This window comes from Erinaceus europaeus, chromosome 9, assembly GCF_950295315.1.
Source record: "Erinaceus europaeus chromosome 9, mEriEur2.1, whole genome shotgun sequence".
NCBI lineage: Eukaryota > Metazoa > Chordata > Mammalia > Eulipotyphla > Erinaceidae > Erinaceus > Erinaceus europaeus.
Genome location: NC_080170.1, coordinates 43,486,617 through 43,513,700, shown reverse-complemented (window position 1 = coordinate 43,513,700; position 27,084 = coordinate 43,486,617). Strand labels below are relative to the sequence as shown.

General features: G+C 40.6%; 1 protein-coding gene across 3 annotated transcripts in view; it reads right to left on the bottom strand.

Moving 5' to 3' along the window:
- Positions 1 to 8,647: 8,647 nt before the first annotated feature.
- The window catches only part of TOR1AIP1 (torsin 1A interacting protein 1), a 44,028-nt gene continuing 25,591 nt past the window's right edge, over positions 8,648 to 27,084 (bottom strand). For 2 of the 3 annotated variants that reach the window (XM_016189472.2, XM_016189474.2), the window contains 3 exons: positions 21,305 to 21,349; positions 20,471 to 20,527; positions 8,648 to 11,076 (listed from right to left, as the gene is read on the bottom strand). In XM_016189472.2, coding sequence (XP_016044958.1) covers positions 10,286 to 11,076; positions 20,471 to 20,527; positions 21,305 to 21,349 — 893 coding nt within the window. In that variant the 3' untranslated portion in view covers positions 8,648 to 10,285. The remainder of the gene's footprint in view (positions 11,077 to 20,470; positions 20,528 to 21,304; positions 21,350 to 27,084) is intronic. The other variant, XM_016189473.2, reaches the window with a different exon arrangement.

The window sequence follows — 27,084 nt, the reverse complement described above, 5'->3', positions numbered from 1 at the left end:
TAACTAAAATATGCCTACCAGCTACCTACAAAATGGAGGGCCCCCCAACTCTTCCTCTGCACTATTCCAGCCTTTAGGTCCATGATTGGTCAACAATTTGTTTGGCTTTGTATGTTAATTCTTTTTTCAACCACCAGGTTCCAGATGCTAGCATGATGCCAACTAGACTTCCCTGGACAGACAACCCCACCAATGTGTCCTGGAGCTCTGCTTCCCCAGAGCCCTTCCCCACTAGGGAAAGAGACAGGCAGGCTGGGAGTATGGAGCAACCTGTCAACGCCCATGTTCAGCAGGGAAGCAATTACAGAAGCCAGACCTTCCACCTTCTGCATCCCACAGTGACCTTGGGTCCATACTCCCAGAGGGTTAAAGAATAGGAAAGCTATTAGGGGAGGGGATGGAATACAGAGTTCTGTTGGTGGGAATTGTGTGAAGCTGTACTTCTCTTATCCTATGGTTTTGTCAATGTTTCCTTTTTATAAATAAAAAAAATTTTTAAAGTAAAAAAGAAAAAAGGGAGCTGGGCAGTGGCGCAGCGGGTTAAGCACACATGACTCCCCACCTACAGCGTGTTCACTTCACAGGTAGTGAAGCAGGTCTGCAGATGCCTTTCTCTCCCCCTCTCTGTCTTCCCATCCTCTCTCCATTTCTCTCTGTCCTATCCAATAACAACAGCAATAACAACAATGACGACCATAAACAACAAGGGCAACAAAAGGGAATTTTTTTTCAATAAAAAAAAAAACTTTAAAAGAAAAAAGAAAGGGAGTCGTGCGGTAAGGTAGTGGGTTAAGTGCATGTGGTGCAAAGCGCAAGGACCGGCATTAAGGATTCTGGTTTGAGCCCCCAGCTCCCCACCTGCAGGGGAGTCGCTTCACAAGTGGTGAAGCAGGTCTGCAGGTGTCTGTCTTTCTCTCCCCCTCTCTGTCTTCCCTTCCTCTCTCCATTTCTCTCTATCCTATCCAACAACAGCGACATCAATAACAATTGTAACTACAACAATAAAACAAGGGCAACAAAAGAGAATATTTTTTAAAAAAGAAAAAAAATATTTTTAAATCACCTCTTAAATTTCTCCATCAAGAAAGCAACCATGACCTATAGCCAAAGCATTTTCACTGAATTGTTTACAGAAGATAGTTAGCAGTTTTATAAGTATGTTTTATGCAAGTTTACACCAATAAACATCTTTTTTTCCGGTAAATTGACCTACTCTATATGAACAGAGATTAGATTCTTGAAATGAATGTCTGCTTCCATCACTGACTCATTATGCATGCTTAAGCAAGTTATTTAATCTCTCAGTATCTTAGTTTCTCCACCTCTGAAATGGGGGTAATAACATTTGCTGTAAGATAATGTCAGCACAGAGCACTTGGAGGAACTCAGATAAAAGGCACCACAAGTATTTTGTTATCTGAAGCATGACCTCACACTGTCTGAAAAATGAACTTTACCAGACTCCTGATTATCCTGTAGCTTACTTCCAAACTTTTCCTGTTCAACTTGCTTTGGAATTGTATTCGTTTCTTTATACTCTATGTACTTGACTATCGCGTGCTGTTAATGTTGTTTGGAGAGTTGATGTTTTAAAGAAACCATGAGATCATGCTTTGTTTTGTTTAAACTCAAATGCTTATGCTCAAAGTTTGGAAAAAAAATTAAGCACTTGTACATAAACTTTCTAATTATGGAAGATAGCTATAAGTTAAATAGCCATACATCCTTCTTGTTTTACTTATATTTCATTTCAGTTTGAAGCATAGACTTTTTTTTAGCATAAACCAATTTATATTCTTCCTTATAGAGTCAGGGAAAGATTTAAGGTTGGTGTTGAGATTGCTGTAAAAATTGATGTTTGTCTTTATTTTTCATATTTCATTCTATTATTTATTGGGTAGATATAGTCAAACTGAGAAGGGGGAAGATGAGAGAGAGATTTCTAGTCCTGCTCCACCACTTGTAAAGCTTCATACCCTGCAGGTGGGGACTGGTAGCCCTAACCCAGGTTCTTGTGCATGGTAACATGTTTGCTCAACCGGATGTGTCACAGTACGGCCCCACTGGTGTATTTCTTTCTTTTAAACAGTAGATGCTTTAAATTTTATTCACAATAGTATGAGTTGTGGTGACTACATCATCTAATTATGGGGGTACATGGTAGATGGAGTGTTCTAGAAAGCTCAAGGAACACAATAGACAAGGGCTCAAATAGGGAAACTGTATCATTGGTTAGAGAAGACAGCATAGTTATGCAAAGAGACTCTCATGCCTGAGGCTCCAAAGTCCCAGGTTCAATCCCCTGAACTGAGCCAGAGCTGAGCAGTGCTCTGGTAAGAGAGAGAGAAACCCTATCATTTACATTTAAGCTAAAGAGTTTAGGGTTTTAATTTATTTAATGTCATAGATTCAGTTTAGCTTTGACCTAGATGGAAAGTAAAAGATATGGGGCTGGGTGGTCACACACCTGGTTAAACACACACATAACCAGCTATGAAAACTCAGAGTTGAACCCTGGCTCTCACCTGCAGAAGGAACACTTCATGAGCGATGGAGCAAGTCTGCAGGTGTCTCTCTCCCTCCCCCTTTTTTCCCTCCAGGGTTATTGCTGGGGCTCAGTGCCTGCTATGAACCCACTACTCCTGGAAGCTATTTTTTCCCTTTTGTTGCCCTTGTTATTGCTGTCATTGTTGTTGGATAGGACAGAGAGAAATCAAGAGAGGATGAGAAGACAGAGAGGGGGAGAGAAAGATAGACACCTGCAGACCTGCTTCACCACTTGTGCAGCGACCCCCTTGCAGGTGGGGAGCCGGGGCTTGAGCCGAGCTGGGATCCTTACATGGGTCCTTGCATTTTGTGTCTCTCTCCCTTTCTATCTCCCCTTAGCTCTAAATTTCCCTCTGTGCTGCCAAATAAAAAGAAAAAACAGCAGGGCGTAGGGTTAGAGAAAATGGCCACAGGGAGCAGTGGATTTGTTCTGTGGCACCAAGCCCCAGTGATAACCCTGATGGAAATAAAAGGGGGGGGGGACAGATGGTGGCACACCTGGTTGAACCCATGTTACTATGCTCAAGGACCCAGGTTCAAGCCCTTGGTCCCCAATTTCAGGGGGAAAGCTAGTGAAGTAGGGCTGCAGGTGTCTCTCTCCCTCTCCTTCTCACCCCCTTCCTTCTCCAGAGGAAAAAAGAAAAGAAAGTAAAATACATTTTATGAATGGACCTGGGGGCTACTGCTCCTGGAAGCCATTTTTCCCCATTTTATTGGCTAGGACAGAGAGAAATTGAGAGGGGAGGAAGAGATAGAGAGGGAGAGAAGGATAGACACCTTGCAGATCTGTTTCACCGCTTGTGCAGCGCCCCCCCCCCCACACACACACAGGTGGGGGACCTGGGGGCTGGAACCAGGATTCTTGCGTGGGTCCTTGAGCTTGGTACATAGTAATATGGTGTGCTTAACCCTGTGCGTCACTGCCTTGTCCCAACCTGATATTTCTAAAGGACAAAGATAATAGGATTTGAGGGCAAAATTTGGCTAAGCACTGGATCTGAGCTTAACCTACAGTTCAACCAGCTAATACATAGTGATCTTCTCAGAAAACTGTTAAAGGTCAAAGGCTACTTTGGGAATAACCAGCTAAGGCAAGATACAAAAACAGAGCTGTTGACTCAAAAAGAGGAGGCAAATTCAGAGGTAGAAATTTGGCAAGAGTGGTGTGGGAGATTGCACAGTGGATAAAGCACTGGACCCTCAAGCATGAGGTCCTGAGTTTGATCCCTGGCAGCACATGTACCAGAATGATATGTTTCTTTCTCTCCTGTTTTCTCACTAATAAAATCTTAAAAAAAAAAAAAAAAGTTGGCAGTATTTTCCAAAGATGAAAGTACTTTATTCCCTCTGTGTCTGTCAATTTGCTTATCTAAAGGTAATAAAAGTATTTCAAAGAGGCAAACCTTTGGGGGCCAGGTGGTGGTGCATCTGGTTAAGTGCACACATTATAGTGTGCAAGGACCCAGGTTCAAGTCCCTGAACCTCACCTGCAGAGGAAAAGTTTCATGAGTGGTGAAGCAGGATAGCAGGTGTCTGTCTCTTTCCCTTTCTACCTCCCCCCTCCCCTTTTAATTTGTCTCTATCCAATAATAAAATATTTTTTAAAAGAAGAAAACCTTTGAAACTACTAGTAAGACTTTACTCTTACCTCAGGTAGGGTAGTAGCATAACAGAATAATCCATTATCTTTGTACAGCTAATAAGCAAAATTTTACATTATCAACTATGTAAAGAGTTAAGATGACAGAGAACCTGAGTTTTGTGTCTGTGGTTTAGGAATTAACTAATGGCATGAACTAATGATGAAAATCCCTATTAAAGTTATATTTCTCTTTGTGGAATAAACAGCAAAGCATACTTCCACTTTTTGTCTTTGAGGGTTGGAAGTTCAGAAAAGTAAAGAAGGAAAGCATAATGAACTTTCCATTAATTTGTAAGATTGGTAGTATACTGTGGTTTTCCCTGGGCCAGTGTTGTCACAAAGCGTTACTATGTGTCCAACTTCTAGAACCTTTAGTTTTTTTTAATATTTATTTTCCCTTTTGTTGCCCTTGTTTTTTTATTGTTGTTGTAGTTATTATTGTTGTCGTCGTAGTTAGATAGGACAGAGAGAAATGGAGAGAGGAAGGGAAGACAGGGAGGGGGAGAGAAAGACAAGACACTTGCAGACCTGCTTCACCAGCTGTGAAGCGACTCCCCTGCAGGTAGGGAGCTGGAGACTCGAACTGGGATCCTTATGCCGGTCCTTATGCTTCGCAACACATACGCTTAGCCTGCTGTGCTACCCCCACTCCTAGATCCTCTAGTTATTTTCAAGCTGATGGCATTAAATTTTCCCTTCCAAAGGGATTATAATATATATATATCCTCCAGGTTTATCGCTGGGGCTATGCCAGCACTATAAATCCACTGCACCTGGAGGCCATTTTTTCAATTTTATTGGATAGAACAGAGAGAAATTGAGAGGAGGGAGAGATAGACAAGGAGAAAGACACCTACAGACCTAGTTCACTGCTTGTGAAGTGATCCCCCAGCAGGTGGGGAGCCGGGGTTCAACTGGGATCCATGCACGGGTTATTGTGCTCTTGCACTTAACCCAGTGTGCTAAGGCTTGGCCCCCGGGATTACAATATCATAAACTGAAAATAGAATGTTCTAAGCAGCAGTAATCTATAATACAGATTTCCCTGAGTATGCATTCTCAGTAAGTGGCAAAAATTGATTCTTGGGGGAAATAGTCTTATGTATTAATTACAAAAACATAATACAACACAACATACTACATATATGTGTTATTAAAATGTGAGGGTGGGTAGGCCAGGAGGTGGTTCATCCAACTGACAGCACAGGTTACCATGTGCAAAGACAGGGGTTCAAGCCCTTAGTACCCACCTGCAGAGGGGAAGCTTCACAAGAGGTAAAGTACTACAAGTGTCCCCTACACTCTCTCAATTCTCTGTCCTATCAAATTGAAAAATTAAATTTGAGTAGGCATTAAAAAAAAAGTCTTAAAGGCTGTTTAGAAAAGTGAGAAAAAAAATTGAGGAATGGGGGTGGCTGAGTGGTGGTCCATCCAATTGAGCTCACGTAACAATGCACAAGGACCTGGGTTCAAGCCCCCAGTCCCCACCTGCAGAAGGAAAGTTTTGTTAAGTAATATAACAGGTGTCCCTCTCTGTTGGTATACTTCTAATTCTGCTTCTAAAAACCCCTTCTGTTTCATTTGGTTTAATCCCCCCTGCTTAACACTATTCTACTTACATAACTAAGCACCAGCATGCCTGCATGGCATTGGTTTAATCCCCATTGGTTCATCATGTCTTTTTGCTCTGCCCCCTCTTGTAGTACACCCTGATTTGCACCAGTCACTTTTCGCTCCACCCTCTCTACGTCACATCTTGTTTCCGCCCTACTTGGCGAGTATATATAGGATTGTGTTTTTAGTTTAGTTAGTTTAGCTCGGTTTAGATTGTGCTGCGTCCTGCATGGATAAAGAGATACTGCCTACAGCCCAGCCATGAGTCCCAGGTCGTCTGTCTCCTGTCAGTGAAGCTCAGCCCGACATCTCTCCCTCTTCTCTCTAGATTTCTGGTGGTCTCTATACAATAATTAAGACATTTAAAAATATATTCCCTTCTGTTGCTATTGTTTTATTGTTGTTGTCATTGTTGGATAGGACAGAGAGAAATGAGAGGAGGGGAAGTGAGATAGGGAGAGAAAGACACCTGCAGAGCTGCTTTCACCACTTGTGAAGCAACTATCCTGCAGGTGGGGAGCTGGAGGCTGGAACCAGGATCCTTACTTTGCATCATGTGCACTTAACCCACTGCGCACCGCCCGACTCCCAAAACATTTTTTTTTAACTTGAGAGATGAAATTTTATATTGAGGAGATAGCATAATTGTTATGCAAACAACTTTTGTGCCTGAGGCTCCTAGGTTATATCCCCAGCTCCACCATAAGCCAGAGCTGAGCAGTCCTCTAGCAAATTTTTTTTTTTCCTCCAGGGTTATTGCTGGGCTTGGTGCCTGCACCATGAATCCACCCCTCCTGGAAGCTATTTCCCCCCCCCCCTTTTGTTGCCCTTGTTGTAGCCTTGTTGTGGTTATTATTATTGCCATTATTGATGTCGTTCGTTGTTGGATAGGACAGAGAGAAAATGGAGAGAGGAGGGGAAGACAGAGAGGGGGAGAGAAAGATAAGACACCTGCAGACCTGCTCCACTGCCTGTGAAGTGACTCCCCTGCAGGTAGGGAGCTGGGGGCTCAAACTGGGATCCTTATGCCGGTCCCTGCGCTTTGCGCCACATGTGCCCAACCCACTGCACCACCGCCCGACCCCCACAAATAAATTTTTTTAAAAATTGAGAAAGGGGGCTGGGGAGTGCCATACCCAGTTAAGTGCATATATCATGCACAATGACTCGAGTTTGAGCCCTTGCTCCTCACCTGCATTGGGGATACTTCACAAGCAGTGAAGCAGGGTCTGTAAGTGTCTTTCTTCCACTCTCTCTTATCTCTCCTTCCCCTCTCAATTTCTCTCTGTCCTATTGAATAAAATGGAGGGGGGTGGTAAGAAAGAAAAAATGGCCACCAGGAGTGGTGGATTCATAGTGCTGACACCTAGCCCTAGTGACTGGAGATTTTAAAAAAAAAGAGAAAGAAATAAAGGAAGGAAGGGTGAAAGGAACAAAGAGGAAAAGAAAGAAACTGGAGATTTAAAAAAAAAGAGAAAGAAAGATAAAGAAAAAAGAAACACTGCTAGAGTATTTTAGCCAATTAGGAATACCAAACAGGTAGATGTACAGTGGTGCACCTGGTGGAACACGGGTATTACAATGCTTAAGTCAAGCAGTGCCACAGGTGCCTTCCTTTTTTTTTTTTTTTTCCTTCCAGAGTACTAATCAGCTCTGGTTTATGGTGGGGTGGGAGGTGGGGGGAATGAAGCATGAGTCTCTTTCATAACCTATACTATATAACCCCACTCTTCCTCCCCTCTTGATTCCTGTTCCTATTCAACAGTCGTGTGGAAAAGAAAAACCAAATAAATATTTAAAAAAAAAATTTTTTTTTTGATAGCAAAAGGGAAACAGAGGGGTTGGGGAGATGAAGAAGGGGAAAGACACATCTGTAGCACTGGTTCATCCATCATAAAGTGTTACCTCCACAGGTGGGGATGGGGCTTGAACCTGGGTCCTTGTGCTCTGTTAACCTTCTACTAGGTACATCACTGTCCAGCCCCACCAAATAAATCCTTTAAGACTGACATGAATTTTTAATTTTATGCAATAATTAGAAATATGAAATAGAAAATCATGGTGAGTGTCCCAGGAGGTGGCACTGTGGATAATGTGTGGGACTCTCAAGTATGAGGTCCCAAGTTCAATCCCCAGTATCAAATTTGCCAGAGTGATAACTGGTTCTTTCTCACATACCTCTCAGCCCCACAATAAGTAAAACTAAAGAAAATCATACTGGTGGCATTTCTTTTTTAAATTTTGTTTTATTTTTTATTTTATTTATTTATTTATATATTTTTTACCAGAACACTGATCAGCTCTGGTTTATGGTGGTACAGGGGATTGAACCTGGGACTTTGATGCTTCAGGCATGACAGTTTGTTTGCATAACCATTATGCTATCTACCCCTGCCCTAATGGTGGCATTTTAATAAATGTACATTTGAGGGAGTCAGGTGGTAGTGCAGTGGGTTTAAATGCACATGGCACAAAGCACAAGGACTGGTATAAGAATCCTGGTTTGAGCCCCAGGCTCCCCACCTGCAGAGGAGTCACTTCACAGAGGTGAAGCAGGTCTGCAGGTGTCTTTCTCTCCTCCTCTCTGTCTTCCCCTCCTCTCTCCATTTCTCTCTGTCCTATCCAACAACAATGACATCAATAACAACAATAATAATAACTACAACAACAATGAAAAACAAGGGCAACAAAAGGAAAAATAAATATTTTTTAAAAATTAAAAAAAACAAATGTATTTTTGAATAGCTCTGATTCTAGGGCCTTTGTTTCTCTTAGCAAAAGTCATTAAAATCATTCAAATATAATGAGAAGTCTGTTAATTACAAGAAAAATCATTAAGATTGCAACACAGAGTACAAATCAATATTTATTTAAATTACTAAAATATTTTAAAGGTGATTCTGGACATCTGCAACTATAAATTATTTTTACTGAAAGATGTATATAACATCAATTACTTTAAAATTATTTTGGTAAGTGAAACACTTAGTAAATCTTTTGTTTCTCCATATAATTACACATGTATAAAATAAGCCTTTTCAAAAGCTCTTGTTTCAGATTCCTCTGTAAATCAGATAATCTGACTCTGACCGTCAGGGTAAAAAAATGACAGTAAGGGGCATAAATTTATGAATACTGTTAGATCTCATGGAAAGAAACTGCTAGTTTCAGTTTCTAGCATTTTCTCCTAGAAACTGAAGTCCACTTGCTACTTCCGCTGTTGGGATCTTCCAAAGGTAAATGATGAAGCTTATAACTAGCTTTAGTACTCTAAAAACAGTATTTCACTTAAAAGATATGCTGACAGTTAAAAAAGCAACATGAATCTAGAATTTTAAGATTCTAAGAAAACCAAAACAGTTGATAGTGAGAAAGCTGAGTTACAGATGCAAAGATAAAATTCTACAGTTGCACAGTAATGTATACTTATACATCTTAACATTCTTCATATATGGTAAAATTCACTTTCTTTTTGGCTTGAGGCACTCAAATAAATTTATTATGTGCATAGTAAGTCTCTATGTTATAAGAGTATCATTAAAGGACTTAAGACTGCAACAGGTGGATAGGTAAGAAGAAATTACATTTTTCTTCAATAGCTCAGAAGAGCTAGCTAACAAATGATTTATCCACCCTGAAAATACACTTCTTAATTCAAAACAAAATCTTCAGGATATGTTCAAATAAACTGCTCTGAATTTACTCTTAAGAGTCAAATGGACAAATACATTAAACTGTGTGATACACATGTCTCAAAAGTATGCTCCCCAAGAGGGACAACTAAGAATTTCTGAAAGGAAAAGAAGGCCATATGTAAAACAAATCTCATCAGAATTCACTGAGAATGAAGTTCTTGTAACTCTGACTAACCTAAATCTTGGTGGCTTATTGTAACATTTCATCTTGGAGATTCCCCCAGGCACTTACTTTGCTTCCCTATTCTACAACTTCTCTCTTTTCCTTGGCCTCTTTCTCCTACCCTCTGAAAACAAAGAGAGCCCTTTCATTATGTTTGCTCCTAAAGCAGAAGCTGACTAAGGAACTTACAGCTAAATGATTCAAAAGAGAACAAAATGAGAAAACCTATGCCTGTACTTAGGGAGATGCCTTACTAATAACAAACTATTAAAAAAAAAAAAAAAGGCTAAAAATTTGGGAAGATTCAGAGGAAGGACACTATAATCTCTTCCACAAATTATACCATAGTGATTAAACTAGAATCTCCACAGACCCTCTATGAGGTTGGATAAAAAGTCCTCAGATACCATTAATACAGCACTCAGGGGACACAGAGAAATGATTCTCTCAAGTAACAGATAACCAGCTTGATTTAGATGTTCCATGTTTACATCAGAACTTAAATTCTTTTCATAAGAAATCAGTTCTTTCAAAAAGAAAAAAAAAAGCTCTGAATCCTCTCTGGTTAGAAAGTCTGAAAAAATTTTAAGAACTTGAGACATGATTTTTCTCTCCCATCACTACTTATAAGCAGATACCCTTTTTCAGGGCATTTTCAGGTTGTACAGGCAGAACTAAGTGAGAAATCCTACTCCAGAGTCCACTCAATTTGTCTGAGTCCATCTGATTGTAGGAGTTAGGTGTGTCAGACTTGGTGAACTTGACTTTGAGGAAATCCCTCACTTTTTCTTCAATTTCTTTTAGGTCTGGACTGGTGCCAAGTGTCTCTTCCTCCAACAAGACAGTTAAGACTAATGCCACATCCTTGAAGGCTGCACTTTCATGGTCACAGTACTTGTAGAAGATCAAGGTCGAGCTGGCAGGCAGTGACTCGATGCGGTGTACCACAGCTGCCTTGTGGCCATTTGTGAATCCGTTGTTCAGTTCTTGATCAACTTCATGTTTGACAGTGTCACTGTCTTGAGAGGCTTTGCTTGTCCCATTAATTCGGATGGCGTGGTTGCTATGGATAGAAGAATAGGCATCAGCAATCTGCTCACTTAGACACCTGAGTACTTCTTCAGCATCTCGGGCAGCAGTGAGGAGCAGGATAGCAGGCTGAGGTGGTGGCCGGGAGCTTCTAAGATGTTTTTCCAGCAATGTGAGGCTCCTCTTCCATAGCTTCTCATCTTGACCTTGGTACCTTTCCATAAGCTGTTTCATCCGGATTTGGAATTTTTCAATAGCGGCAGTGGTTTCTGCCTCAGGAGTTTGAATGAACCATATACTGCAGGTGACAAAAATGAACAGAACAACTAGCCACAACCAACTCCTCTTGAGGAAAGATGCATCTTTGGACTGTTCTGTCCCTTCAGCTCATGTGGGAAAAAAGAAAGAAAAATAAGTAATACACATTTCTTTTTAGATCAAGAACAAGTGACTTTTAAATCAAAATATTAATCTTTGTAAACATTAGATAAAAGGATTTCATTAGGCCCAGTTAGTTCTTGGATGGGATATAAAAGGAGGGATTTCAGGAACGGAGTTGACAATTCACTTTCTTAAAAAAAAAAAAATTACCGGGAGATGGGTGGTAGTACAGCGGTTAAGCGCACATGGTGCCAAGCGCAAGGACCGACATAAAGGTCCCGGTTCGGAACCCTGGCTCCCCACCTGCAGGGGAGTCACTTCATAGGTAGAAGCAGGTATGCAGGTGTCTATCTTTCTCGCCCCCTCTTTATCTTCCCTTCCTCTTTCTACTTCTCTCTGTCCTATCTAACAAAGACGACATCAATAACAATAAAAAAAACAAGGGCAACAAAAGGGGGAAAAAATTTACCACAGGTGGTTAAGAATTTCTCAAACATAAATTTGTGTGTGTGTGTGTGTGTGTGTGTGTGTGTATATATGTACATTACTGTGCAACTGTAGAATTTTATCTTTGCATTTGTAACAGCTTTCTCACTATCAACTGTTTTGGTTTTCTTAGAATCTTAAAATTCTAGATTCATATATATATCACTGTCAAGACCTGACCTACAAGATTCCAGAGGACCTCCCCCCCTTTCAATTTTATATAGAAAGAAAGAGATCAAGAGAGACTGAGGGAGAAGGGGAGACATCACATCACTCTCATGAGTTCTCCTTGGTGCTGTGCACAGTGTTCCCATTGTGGGTGCCAGAGGCTCAAATCTGGGTCCTTGTTTATAGTAAAAAGGGGGAGTCATTTCCTGGTCCCAATAAATGATAACAACTCTTAGAAAGGCTAGGAAATAGCACACTCATAGGGCACACTCCTTACAATGCACCAAGCCCTAAGGTCAAGTTCCAATACCACAAAGAAGTATTATAGCACCGGGGAAGCTCCACAGATGGCAAAGTAATACTATAATATGTATGTCTCCCTCTTTCTACCTTTTATCTGAAATAATACAAATAATGATAAAGTTGGCAAAATCAATTATGCACCAAAATCAGGTGCTAACTTATTTTTTTTTATTTCATTTATTTATTAATGAGAAAGATAGGAGGAGAGAGAAAGAACCAGATACCACTCTGGCACATGTGCTGCCGGGGATCGAACTCAGGACCTCCTGCTTGAAAGTCCAAAGCTTTATGACTGCGCCACCTCCTGGACCACGCTAACTTATTTTTTTAAATGTACAAAATGGCACAAGTAAATCAGACATAATTTGGAAAACAAAATCATTATACTCAAATTTGGGAGATAAGGAATATATTTTTTAATTTCTTTATTGGGGTATTAGTGTTTTACATTTGACAGTAAATACAATAGTTTGTATATGCATAACATTTCCCAGTTTTCCATATAACAATACAACCCCCACTAGATCCTTTGTCATCCTTCTTGGATCTGTATTCCCCCCATCCACCCACCCCAGAGTCTTACTTTGGTGCAATACACCAATTCCAGTTCAGGTTCTACTTCTGTTTTCTTTGCTGATCTTGTTTTTCAACTTCTGCCTGAGAGTGAGATCATCCCATATTCATCCTTCTGTTTCTGACTTATTTCACTTAACATGAATTTTTCAAGGTCCATCCAAGATCGGCTGAAAACGGTGAAGTCACCATTTTTTATAGCCAAGTAGTGTTCCATTGTGTATATATACCACAACTTGCTCAGCCACTCATCTGTTGTTGGACACTTGGGTTGCTTCCAGGTTTGGGCTATTACAAATTGTGCTGCCAGGAACATATGTATACACAGATCTTTTTGGATAGGTGTGTTGGGTTCCTTAGGACATATCCCCAGGAGAGGAATTACAGGATCATAGGGTAGATCCCTTTCTAGCCCTCTGAGAGTTCTCCACAGAGGTTGGACCAATTTACATTCCCACCAGCAGTGCAAGAGGGTTCCTTTGACCCCAAAACCTCTCCAGCATTTGCTGTTTTTACCTTTTTTATGTATGACATTCTTATAGGAGTGAAGTGATATCTCATTGTTGTCTTTATTTGCATTGGAGATAAGGACTATTAAAAAGGTGTCTTAATGGGTGGGGGTAGATAGCATAATGGTTATGTGAAAAGACTCTTATTCCTGAGGCTCCAAAGTCCAGGTTCAATCCCCCACACCACCTTAAGCCAGAGCTGAGTAGTGCTCTGGTTTAAAAAAAAAAAAAAAAAATCAGGAGTCCAGCAGTAGCTCAGCGGGTTAAGCACATGTGGCACAAAGTGCAGGGACCGGCTTGGGGATCCCAGTTTGAGCCCCCGGCTCCCCACCTGCAAGGGGAGTTGCTTCACAGGCGGTGAAGCAGGTCTGCAGGTGTCTCTCTCCCCCCGTCTCAGTCTTCCACCCCCTCCATTTCTCTCTGTCCTATTCAGCAATGAAGGACATCAACAATAACAATAATAACCATAACAAGGCTACAACAAGGACAACGAAAGGGAAAAAAAAGAAACTCAGAGTTTACATGATTACTCAAAGTAAAATGTTTTCAAAGTATATAAAGAAATAAAGGATACACTATAAATTAACATAATCTCTGTATTACCAAAGTTAGCTATTCTTTTAATTGCATAGAAATCTTATCTTTTTTGGTATTCAAGTTAACATGGATAAAGCTAGTTTTTGTTTTGTGGTGTTTTTTTTTGCCTCCAGGGTTATTGGTGGGGCTTGGTGCCTGCACTATGAATCCACTGCTTCTGGAGGCCATGTTTCCCCTTTTGTTGCCCTTGCTACTGTTAGATAGGACAGAGAGAAATCGAGAGAGGAGAGGGAAGACAGAGAGGGGGAGAGAAAGATAAGACACCTGCAGACCTGCTTTACTGCTTATGAAGCAACCTTCAAGCATGTGGGGAGCCGGGGGCTCAAACTGGGATCCTTATATCGGTCCTTGTGTTTCACACCATGTGCACTTAACCCAGTTTGCTATTACCTCCCACCCGCATAAAAGCTAGTTTTGGAGGGACAGGTGTAGCACACTTGGTTAAGTACACTTGTTACCATGCGCAGGGATTTGGGTTTGAGCCCTTGCTCTCTACCTGCAGGGAGGATGCTTCATGAACAGTGAAGCAGGTCTGCAGGTGTCTTTCTTCTCTTTCCCTTTCCCTTTCTATCTCCCCTTCCCTCCCAATTTCTTTCTGTCCTGACTAGTAAAAATTTTTTAAAAATAAAGGAAAAAAATGGCTGCCAGGAGTGGGGGTAGATAGCATAATGGTTATTAAGTCTCAGGTTCAATCCCCCATACCACCATAAACCAGAGCTGAGCAGTACCTGGTAAAAAAAAATATATATATATATGTATATTTATTTATTTATATATATATATATATAATAAATTAAATGGCCGCAAGGAGCCATGGATTCACAATGCTAGCTATTCACTATGAATAACCCTGGTGGCAAAAAAAACAAAAACAATCCCCCTTCCCAGTTTTCAAGTTTTTCTGGCAATTATTACTTTTTTTTTTAAAAAAAATTATTTATTCATTTTCCCTTTGTTTTTGCCCTTGTTTTTATTGTTGTAGTTATTATTGTTGTTATTGATGTCTTCATTGTTGGATAGGACAGAGAGAAATGGAGAGAGGAGGGGGAGACAGAGAGGGGTAGAGAAAGATAGACACCTGCAGACCTGCTTCACCACCTGTGAAGTGACTCCCCTGCTGGTGGGGAGCCAGGGGATTGAACCAGGATCCTCTCACTGGTCCTTGTGCTTTGTGCCACCTGCGCTTAACCCGCTGTGCCACCGCCCAACTCCCTCATGATTACTTTTATCTGGTGCTTTTTTAGTTTATAAGGACTGGTTGTATAAGAACTTTCTCATATAACACATCATGTAATCAATATGATACTTAATATGACAGCAATAACAACACATTGACACCTTTACTATGAACCTCTTTGAGCAACAGTTTTCAAAATACAGCCAAAGGAGCACTCAGAGATCCTTTCAAGGGAATCTATAAGATAAAGTTAATCTCCTAACACTAACATTGACCTGCCTTTCTTCATCATGAAAACACTTGCACTGATAGTATAAAACGTCATTGTGGAAAAACAATCAACACCTTAACATGAATCATGGGCAATGACAACAAAGAGTACACAGTCTGTAGTCTTCATGGTCATGCAATGAAGGTAAGTTGGACTTAGGAATATCCATAATGAAGCTGTTGAAATATTTTAACCCATTGAAAAGCAACCTGGGGAGCAAGGTGGTGGCACACCTGGTCGAACACATGCTCTACAGTACACAAGGACCCAGGTTCAAGCCCCTAGTTCCCACCTGCAGAGGGAAATCTTCACAAGTGGTGAAGCAGAACTGCAGGTGTCTTTCTCTCTTCTCCTCTATCTCCCATCCCCTCTCAATTTCTCTCTCTATCCATTAATAATAATAATAATAATAATAGTAATAAAATTAAAAAGAAAAGCAACCTGTAAGCTTAGTCCCTGGCATCACATCTGCCAGAATGATGCTCTCATTCTTTCAACTTTCTCATAAATAAATAAAAAATCTTGGGGGAGTTGGGCTGTAGTGCAGCGGGCTAAGCGCAGGTGGCGCAAAGCACAAAGACGGCATAAGGATCCCGGTTCGAACGCCGGCTCCCCACCTGCAGGGGAGTCTCTTCACAGGCGGTGAAGCAGGTCTGCAGGTGTCTATCTTTCTCTCCTCCTCTCTGTCTTCCCCTCCCTCTCTCCATTTCTCTCTGTCCTATCCAACAACGACAACAATAGTAACTACAATAATAAAAAAACAACAAGGGCAACAAAAGGGAAAAAATAAATTAAATAAATATTTAAAAAAAATTTTTTTTTAAATCTTGGGAGACCAGGCGGTAGCACAGTGGGTTAAGCACACATGGTGCAAAGCACAAGGACTGACATAGATCTGGGTTCAAGCCCCAGCTCCCCACCTGCAGGTGCGGGGGTCTGTGTCTCTTCACAGGCAGTAAAGCAGATATGCAGGTGTCTTTCTCTCCCCCCTCTATCTTCCCTTCGCCTCGGTTTCTATCTGTCCTACCCAACAACAACAAAATGGAGAAAAATGGCCACCAGGAGCAGCAGATTCCTAATGTGGGCACTAAGCCCCAGCGATAACCATAGAAGCAAAAAAATAAAAAAATAGAAAAAAAATGGACTTTTGGGAGGTGTGGACATGGAGTAATAGGGATCAGAACAGATCTCCAGGGTTGGGGATCCAGAACTCTGGAGGTAGGAATGGTGAGGAGCTATACCCCTGTTACCTTGTAATTTTGTAATCTCTTTCTCTCTTCCTCTCTATTTCCTCCTTCCCTTCTCAAATTCTGCCTTTATCCAAAACAAACAAAGAGACAGAGAGGAAATATACCATAGCACTGCCTCCATTGGTGCCATGCTGTACAAGGTATTGCTATATGGTACTGGGGGCTAGAAGCTAGGTCCTCTTGATTTATATATAAAGTGTGCAATCTACTGGGTGAACTATCACTAGCCCTCTTTCTAAATTATTTTGTAACACAATAACAAATTTATGTATTTTATTTTAATGAGAGATACAGAAAAAAAGACTAGAGCAACGCTAGGCTCTGGCTTATGATGGTGCTAGGTTCAAACCTGGAATCTCGGAGTCTTAGGCTTATGAAAATCTTTTGCATAACTATTATGCTTTCTCTCAAGCCCAACAATTTTTTTTAACTCCTAGGTAAATATAGACAAGTATAATCAACAAGCAGAGTCAGTGGGTTAAGCGCAGGTGGCGCAAAGCACAAGGACCGGCATAAGGATCCCGGTTTGAACCCCGGCTCCCCACCTGCAGGGGAGTCGCTTCACAGGCGGTGAAGCAGGTCTGCAGGTGTCTATCTTTCTCTCCTCCTCTCTGTCTTCCCCTCCTCTCTCCATTTCTCTCTGTCCTATCCAACAACGACAACAACAGTAATAACTACAACAATAAAACAACAAGGGCAACAAAAGGGAATAAATAAATTAAATATAAAAAAAAAAACAACAAGCAGAGTTAAAAAAAAAAACAAAAAACCTGTTTTTTAAAAAATATTTCCTTGGGAGTCGGGCTGTAGTGCAGCGGGCTAAGCGCAGGTGGCGCAAAGCACAAGGACCGGCATAAGGATCCCGGTTCGAACCCCGGCTCCCCACCTGCAGGGGAGTTGCTTCACCGGTGGTGAAGCAGGTCTGCAGGTGTCTATCTTTCTCTCCTCCTCTCTGTCTTCCCCTCCCTCTCTCCATTTCTCTCTGTCCTATCCAACAACAACAACAACAATAATAACTACAACAATAAAACAAGGGCAACAAAAGGGAATAAATAATTAAATATAAAAAAAAGAAAATATATTTTTAAAAAATTTCCTTTTGTTGCCCTTGTTTTATTATTGTAGTTATTATTGTTGTTATTGATGTCATTGTTGTTGGATAGGACAGAGAGAAATGGAGAGAGGAGGGGAAGACAAAGATGGGTAGAGAAAGACACCTGCAGATCTGCTTCACTGCTTGTGAAGCGACCCTCCTGCAGGTGGGGAGCCTGGGGCTTGAACTGGGATCCTTACACCAGTCCTGCACTTTGTGTGACCTTTGCTTAACCCACTGCACTACCGCCCGACTCCCTAAAAGAATCCTCTTTGAGGTAGCTGGTTTCTATATTTATTCAGCTTAGAGAATGAAAGATACGGAGCCAGGTGGTGACCAACTGGTTAAGCGCACACATTACAGAGCACAAGGACCCAGGTTCAAGCCCTGGTCCCTACCTGCAGGGGAAAAGCTTCACTAGTGGTGAAGTAGGGCTGCAGGTGTCTCTCTGTTTCTCTCCTTCTCTATCTTCCCCTCCCCTCATAATTTCTCTGTCCAATCATAAATAAACAAAATTTTGAAAAAAGAGAGAATGAAAGATACTAGACTAGCTTCATGGTCATATAGAAGGTACATGGTTTAATTTAAAACCCTGAGTAAATCTCACTATGCTATGTGCTATTTTTATTTTGACTCAGCAAGGTTCACTTAGCTAATAGAATTAGTTTTGTTTATGATCTTTTTTCCCCCCACTCTGGGCTACCAGGGTTAATGGGGTTGCCTGTATGATACATTCACTGCTCCTGACAGCTATTTTTTCCCTTTATTTTTTTATGTATTATTTATATATTATTATTGGATATAGACAGAGAAAATGAGAGGGTTGGGGAGATAGAGAGGGAAAGAAACAGGGCATGGGTAGATAGCATAATGTTATGCAGAAATGCTCATGCCTGAGGCTCCAAAGTCCCAGGTTCAATCCCCCTCACCACCATAAGCCAGAGCTGAGCCAGTTTAGTCATCAACAAGAAGAAATGAATATGAAATTCCAGCAACTCCCAATCCAGGGGTGGAGGAGGAGGAAAAAAAAAAAAAAAAGAAATTCCAGCAATAAGAAATGAACAAGAGATAGGAGCTGAAGACCTTAAGTGCTTGCTTTTTGCCCGTTGAGCAGATAACCAGACTGTGTGCATTATCTATGCAGCATGGGGTTTTTATTATTTTTACCTAAAGATGTCTTTTTTTGGTAACGACAAACGTGTTTTGTTTTTTTTTAAAAAAAAAAGGCCTGGTTTTTCTCAATACACCTTTAAAGGTTTTTAAATTGTTTCATATCTGGTCAAGTTGAGATTTTTAAGAACCTCATTTTTAATTTGTGATAAAAGTTTACAACTTGATTTTTTCAAAAAAAAAAAAAAAGTCAACAAGCTGCAAGCATCTGTTAATAAAGGTCTTAAAGAAAAAAAAAGGGAAGAGAGACACTGAAACAAGTATAGCCGGTTCAACTTTTTTTTTTTCTTTCTTGATAGAACCAGAAGGAAAGAGAGAGGTAGCACAGCGGGTTAAGTGCAGGTGGCACAAAGCACAAGGACCAGCGGAAGGATCCTGGCTCCCCACCTGCAGGAGAGTTGCTTCACAAGCAGTGAAGCAGGTCTGCAGGTGTCTATCTTTCTTTCCTCCTCTGTCTTCCCCTCCCCTCTCCATTTCTCTGTCCTAGCCAACAATAACGACTTCAATAATAACTACAACAAATAAAAAAAAGGGCAACAAAAAGGGAATAAATAAATATTTTAAAAAAGGGAGAGAGATGGAAGAAGAAGAAGATAAGGAGAGAGAGGAAGAACATTTGAAGCACTGCTTTGAAGCCCATCACCTGCAGATGGTGACCATGGGTTTGAAACTGGTCCTTGCACATGGGAAAGTGTGTGTTTTACTGGGTGTGCCACTGACTAGCCCTATTTTTGCTTATTAACTTTTACTTTTGTTTATATTGACAATATAAAGGGGAAAACCAAATGTCATTACAATTTCATTGTTAGTATGATATATGCATTCTTTTACTTTAAAATGTTTAAAATGGGGAGTCGGGCTGTAGCGCAGCGGGTTAAGCGCAGGTGGCGCTAAGCTCAAGAACCGGCGTCAGGATCCCGGTTTGAGCCCCCGGCTCCCCACCTGCAGGCAGGTCCCTTCACAGGCGGTGAAGCAGGTCTGCAGGTGTCTGTCTTTCTCTCCCCCTCTCTGTCTTCCCCTCCTCTCTCCATTTCTCTCTGTCCTATCCCACAACAACAACATCAATAATAACTACAACAATAAAAAAATTAAAAAAAAATGTTTAAAATGTAATTCTTCAGGGATCAGTGAGATAGTTCACTTAGGAGGCCACCTGTTTTGTCAATGTCCACAGTTTACTACATTGGAGCACTATGGCAATGGGAGAAGCTTCAGTGCAGTGGTATCTGCAGGTGGAGAGCCAGGGGCTCAAACCCGGATCCTTACTCTAGTCCTTGTGCTTCACACCCTGGTGTGCTATTGCCCAGGCCCCTGTCTCTTTTTCTTTCTTTTTTTTTTTCTTTTTAAATATTTATTTATTCCTTTTTGTTGCCCTTGTTGTTTTATTGTTGTAGTTATTATTGCTGTTGTTTGATGTTGTTGTTGTTGGATAGGACAGAGAGAAATGAAGAGAGGAGGGGAAGACAGAGAGGAGGAGAGAAAAAATAGACACCTGCACCTACTTCACCACTTGTGAAGTGACCCCCCCTGCAGGTGGGGAGCCAAGGCCTTAAACCAGGATCCTTGGAACGGTCCTCGTGCTTTGCGCCACTTGTGCTTAACTTGCTGCGCTACCACCCGACTCCCCTGTCTCTTTTTCTATCTAAAAAAGTTGGACCAGAGTAGTGAGGCCCCAGCAGCAACAACAAAAATAATTCTTCAAATAGCATTGTTATTTTGCTGTCAAAAATTAAGATAAATTATGAATCACTAATTTTAGAGACTAAAAAGCAAAAAAACAATTATCAAATAGATAAACTTACGATTACTAGAGGTTGATAGAGACTGGTTTCCAAGAGCTGATTTCTGTTTGTTGACACCTAATTATAGGAGAAATAAAGAAAATTAATGCTTAATGATTTAAGTATTTCCAATGGATAAAGTAATACAAATTTCACCAAAATGGAGTCGGTTGATAGTGCAGCAGGTTAAGAGCAGGTGGCACAAAGTACAAGGACCAGCGTAAAGATCCCGGTTTGAGCCCCCAGCTCCCCACCTGCAGGGGAGTCGCTTCACAGGCGGTGAAGCAGGTCTGCAGGTGTCTCTTTCTCTCCCCCTCTGTGTTCCCCTCCTCTCTCCATTTCTCTCTGTCCTGTCCAACAATGACAACATCAATAAACAATAAGGGCAACAAAAGGGAATAAATAAGTAAATCAGTATTTAAAAAAAAAAAATCACCAAAAAATATAAGGCAGAGACCAGAAGGAAAAAGCAGAAGGTCATGAGTGCTCATTAGATCAGAAAATTTGAGACTGAGATTTATCTTCCCTGATTACTCACATTAGTCTAAACAAAGTACACACTTTTTTTTTCAAAGTATACTTTTAATATATAGCTTTATAAGAAAACTTTGGTGTATGTGACCCAAATAACTTAATGGATTTCATGAAAGATTTACAACAGAGGACAAAGAAAATAAGCATAACCAGGTCAGGGGTAGATAGCATAATGGTTATACAAAGATACTCTCATGCCTGAGGCTCCAAAGTCCCAGGTTTAATCCCCTGGACCACCATAAACCAGAGCTGAGTAGTACTCTGGTAAGGTAAAATAAATAAAAAATAAGCATAACCATATTCAAAGAAAGTATACTGTACCGTATGAAAAGTTGCCATATACTGGACTCTTGTCTGGTGATGATGCTATAGAAGGGGAGAAAGATGCAGCTATCAAGAACAATGAACCCACCTTCTCTGACCCATCTTGGACAGAGCTAGAAGGAATTATGTTAAGTGAGCTAAGTCAGAAAGATAAACATGAGTATGGGATGATCCCACTCATCAAAAGAAGTTGAGCAAGAAGATCTGAAAGGGAAACTAAAAGCAGGACCTGACCAAATTGTACGTAGGGCACCAAAGTAAAAACCCTGTGGTGAGGGGTAGACATGCAGCTTCCTGGGCCGGTGGGGGGTGGGAGTGGGCGGGAGGGATGGGTCACAGTCTTTGGTAGTGGGAATGGTGTTTATGTACACTCCTAGCAAAATGTAGACATATAAATCAGTAATTAATATGAGAGGGGGAAAATCAATTGTATGTCTCAAAGTTTTTCAAAACACAAACTGAATCTTTTTAATATATAGGCTGTGTATTTGATATGCGGACTCTCTCACAAGCCTAGACCAAGTAGATTAGAAGCATCCAATAGCACAGCTATATACAAGATACTGGATACTGTACAGCAAACCATAACAAAAGGACTTTTCAAAGTTAACCCGATTACTAAATAATGTAATGATAACATTAACTATCAATTGTCTTTTTGAACCCTAAGACAGCAGGGTTCACATCTCCACTATAGAGCCCCTACTTCCCCCAGTCCTGGAACCCTTGGATAGGGCCCACTTTCCTGTATGCCTCTCCCAATCCATACCAAATAATATTGCATCCGCCGATCACAACCTAACCAACGCAACGATTGCCACCTCAACATGCTTCACCTCAGACTGTGTCCAGAGACTTCACGTGTGGAATGACAACCCTTCAGCTTCATTACTTGGGTGAGACCTTTCCTTTTATAGTACACTCTAATTTCATCTCAGGTGGTTCACTTTCTAACAAACTCCCATAACCTAGATATACACCAGTTTCTGTGAGAGAGAGCTTATGTTCACACATATCCATAAACTACTGAAAAATATATACCTGAAAGCAGAAGTACACTAGAGTTTGCAGTGAGTACCCCCCTAACACTTCCTCTCCACTATTCCAAGCTTTGGGCCCATGATTGCTCAACAATTTGTTTGGCTTCGTATGTTAACTCTCTTTTCAATCACCAGGTTCCAGATGCCACCATGATGCTGGCCAGACTTCCCTGGATTGAAGACCCCACCAATGTGTCCTGGAGCTCAGCTTCCCCAGACACACACCCTACTAGGGAAAGAGAGAGGCAGACTGGGAGTATGGACCGACCAGTCAACGCCCATGTTCAGCGGGGAAGCAATTACAGAAGCCAGACCGTCTACCTTCTGCAACCCACAATGACCCTGGGTCCATGCTCCCAGAGGGATAGAGAATGGGAAAGCTATCAGGGGAGGGGGTGGGTTATGGTGATTGGGTGGTGGGAATTGTGTGGAGTTGTACCCCTCCTATCCTATGGCTTTGTTAATTAATCCTTTCTTAAATAAAAAAATTTAAAAAAAAGAAGGGGAGAAAGGTAAAAAAAATTACAGAATGTTAAATACTGAGCTACCTGTCTAACATGTTTTTTTTTAAATATTCATTTTATTTATTTATTCCATTTTGTTGCCTTTGTTGTTTTATTGTTGTAGTTATTGTTGTTGTTGCTGTTGGATAGGACAGAGAGAAATGGAGAGAGAGGAGGGGGAAGACAGAGAGGGGGAGAGAAAGATAGACACCTGCAGATCTGCTTCACCACTTATGAAGTGACTCCACTGCAGGTGGGGAGCCAGGGCTCGAACCGGGATCCTTATGCTGGTCCTTGTGCTTTGCGCCACCTGCGCTTAACCCGCTGCTCTACAGCCCGACTCCCTGTCTGACATGTTTTAATGTAAAACTCAAACGTAATCCAATTTTCTACCACAAGCTGATTGAAATATTTTCGCTGGTTCCTCTGACCATTACCAATACCAGTACTATTACATTTATATTAAACTTTTCACCATTTCTGTCAATAATTAATTGTTTTAGGTATATGGTTAAAATGCAGATTTTGAAAATGATTTTCACACAATCACTCTCTGTTTTTTTTTAAAAAAGATTTATTTATTAATAAGAAAGATAGGAGGAGAGAGCGAGAAGCAGACATCATTCTGGTACATGTGCTCCTGGGGATTGAACTCTGAACCTGTTATTTATCGACTGCGCCACCTCCTGGACCACCACCATCACTCTCTCTATATACATCTTTATGTCGAAAAAAAAATAATTAAACTATCCCAGCACTTTTTTTTTCCCCTGCATCTATCCTTGACATTTTGCTGATTTTAACATCTAGAGGAGAGGAAATGGATTTTACTGAAGGGATCTTTGTGGTGCTTATCAACAGCTTTCATTTGAGAAATAATAGACTGAACTGGAATAATAAAATTGGTATTGCTAAGACACAGAAATAATCTTATTTTGGTCATATGAACCTTGCCTGTCCATTTCCTCTCTCATTTGTATGGTCCACATTTCCCAATGCTATTATCTACCACTTGCCTGAAGCATTTTAATTCTGTGTGTATAAATGATTTTACTGAAGGGATCTTTGTGGTGCTTATCAACAGCTTTCATTTGAGAAATAATAGACTGAACTGGAATAATAAAATTGGTATTGCTAAGACACAGAAATAATCTTATTTTGGTCATATAGCAAAAAAGAAAAAAAATAACATCAACTTTAGCTTTTTAGGCATATTGCTTACAATACTAGTTTAACCTACTCATAACTATACTGACATTTAGCAAAACCATAACTGTACAGACAACAGCCAAATAAAAATCCAGCAGATAACTTTAATCATTTTTTTATCCTGACCATTTTATACTCCATGGCTATGAAAAAAATTTTTAAAAAAATATATGAAGTCATGGGAAGAGCTGTAGTACGAGTGATTATGAATAGTAAAATAGTTATGTAACTTCACAAGACATAAAATTAAGAAAACAATTTCATTCTTCCTCTCTTTCCTCCTATCTTTCTTATGAATAAATAAATGAATTCTTTAAAAAAAAAAAAATTCATTCGGGCCAGGCAGTGCTGTAACCTGGCTAACCGCTCAGGTGTGCAAGGACCCAGGTTCAAACTCCTGGTCCCCACCTGCAGGAGGAAAGCTTCCAGGGAGGGCTGCAGGCGCCTCTCTGTCTCTTTCCTTCTCTATCTCCCCTGCCCCTTTTAATTTCTCTCCTCTACCCAATAAATAAATAAATGATTCATTTATTAAAAAATGAATTTTCAATGATATACTAAAAAGAATAAAACTTAGGTGCACTGGATAAAGCATTAGATTCTCAAGTATGAAGTCCTGAGTTCAAATCCCCAGAATCACATGTACCAGTGATGTCTGATTCTTTCTCTCCTATCTTTCTTATAAATAAATAAAAAATCTAAAGAAAAAAGAAAAAAATTAACAAGTTGCATATATTAAAACTGTTTACATATACTAAATGTATGTCAGTAATAACTTAGTTGATTTTAAAAACCAACTATGTAAAAATGACAAGTAGAAGACTGTACAGTGAAAGAGTATAATTTAGAAAAAAAAAAAGTAATGTTTGCACTGAGTACCTTATTTCATTAAATGAGATATATGAAAATGTCGTTAAGTGCCTTTCTGTGATTTTTTTTTAAAAAAGAATTTCTTTATTCATGAGAAAAATAAGAGGAGAGAGAGAGAGAGAAAGAATTAGCCATCACTGGTACATGTGCTGTTGGAATTGAACTCGGGACCTCATGGTTGAGAATCCACTGCGCCACCTCCTAGACTACAATTTCTGTGATCCTAATAATAAAAATATATCATCATATAGCATAAGTAATATATAAACTGTAGTGGAGGAGGGAAACTTAAGAGTATGTTCTGTTATAGCAGGGTATTGTTCAGAAGGTAGTTCTATCTTTTAAATAAAAAGAAAATTACTAGAGGGGCCAGGTGGTTGTACACTGGGTAGAGAACACAGGTTACTATGCACTAGGGCCTAAGTTTGAGGCTGCTCCCCACATGCAAGCAGGTGGTGGTGCAGAGCTGCAGGTGTCTCTTCTTTCTATCTCTCTCTCTCTCATCTTCTATCAAAAAGGGGGGAAAATCAGGGGCCAGATGGTGGTGCACCTGGTTAAGCACACACATAACATGCTCAAGTATCCAGGTTCAAGTTCCCGGTCCCCATCTCCAGGGGGGAGGCTACACAAATGGTGAAGCAGGGCTGCAGGTCTCTCCCTCCCTCCCTCTCAATAATAAATAAAAAGATCTTAAAAAGGAAAAATCTATTGGTAGAGTGATGCAGGCACAGATAACCCTGGTGGCAAAACAAGACAAAACATTATTGACCTTGGACTTTGTAAGTACCGTGTTGGCTGGGTGGTGGTGGGCAGGTGCATACACAGCTTTGGTGTAGGATGTGATGATGCGCACACACACCAGGTTTGGGTTTGAAACTGTACTTCTGAAACCTGTACTTTTATAAAAGACTGATAAATTACAAACAGAAAGGAAAAAATATCAGTAAACAAAAACACGATTTCTAAAAAAAAAAAAAAAAAAAAAAAACAAGCCGTGAAGCAGTGCTGCAAGTGTCTTTCTCTTTCTCTAACCCTCTTCTCTGACTTTTTTCTGTTCTTTCAAGTAAAGTAAGTTTTCAAAAAAGATTTTAAAAATGTTTGTCATTGTCATTGCTTTATCACATCAAGCTTACTTTTTCAGAGACGGAGGGAGAAAGGGAAAGACAACACAGCACTGAAGCTTCCACTAGTGTGGCAGGGACTGGGCTAGAAGCTTGGTCAGAAACACTATTTTGGGAAGTTGGTGGTAGCGCAGCAGGTTAAGCGCAGGTGGTGCAAAGCACAAGGACAGGCAAAAGATCCCGGTTGGAGCCCCTGGCTCCCCACCTGCAGGGGAGTCACTTCACAAGCAGTGAAGCAGGTCTGCAGGTGTCTATCTTTCTCTCCCCCTCTCTCCATTTCTCTGTCCTATCCAACAATAATGACATTAATAAAAACAATAACTACAACAATAAAATAACAAGGGCAACAAAAGGGAATAAAGAAAGAAAAATGCTATTTTGCCAGCCACCCACACTTAATCTTTAAGCAAAAATACAAGTTCAAGTTTTCCCAGTCTGAGGAGTATGATAATATTCACTCTATAAAAGTCAAGAGCAGGGGCCAGGCAGTGACTTGGTTAAGCTCACGCATTACCATGCACAAGGACCCCAGTTCAAGCCCCCTGCTCACCACCTGTAGGGGGGAAGCTTCATGAGTGGTGGAGGAGGGCTGCAGATGTCTATCTTTTTCCTATCTCCCTCTTCCCTCTCAAATTGTGTCTGTATCCAATTAAAAAATTCTGTCTCTATCCAATAAAAAAAAAAAGTCAAGAACAGAGGACACACAAATTTTGTAAGATACTGCTAGCTATAGCCAAGAAATTATCATCATTTATGTGATAGTCAGACTTTAAAATCATGTTCCCTAGATACTGTGCTCATTAGAATAACCAAGTTGTAGGCACTATTGTCACTAGGGTGAAAAAATGAGGTTCACAAAGGTTAAGTGACTTTACCAAGACCTGGAACTCATGATTGATATGCAAAGCTGTTGTAGGTGGTCCCTTACATAAAAGTAAACCAAGTCAGACTGGCAAGATAGCTCACTTGGATAGCATACTGCTTTGCCATGTGTGAGCCTGGCCCCCTCTACATTGAAAGAAGCTTCTGTGCTGTGG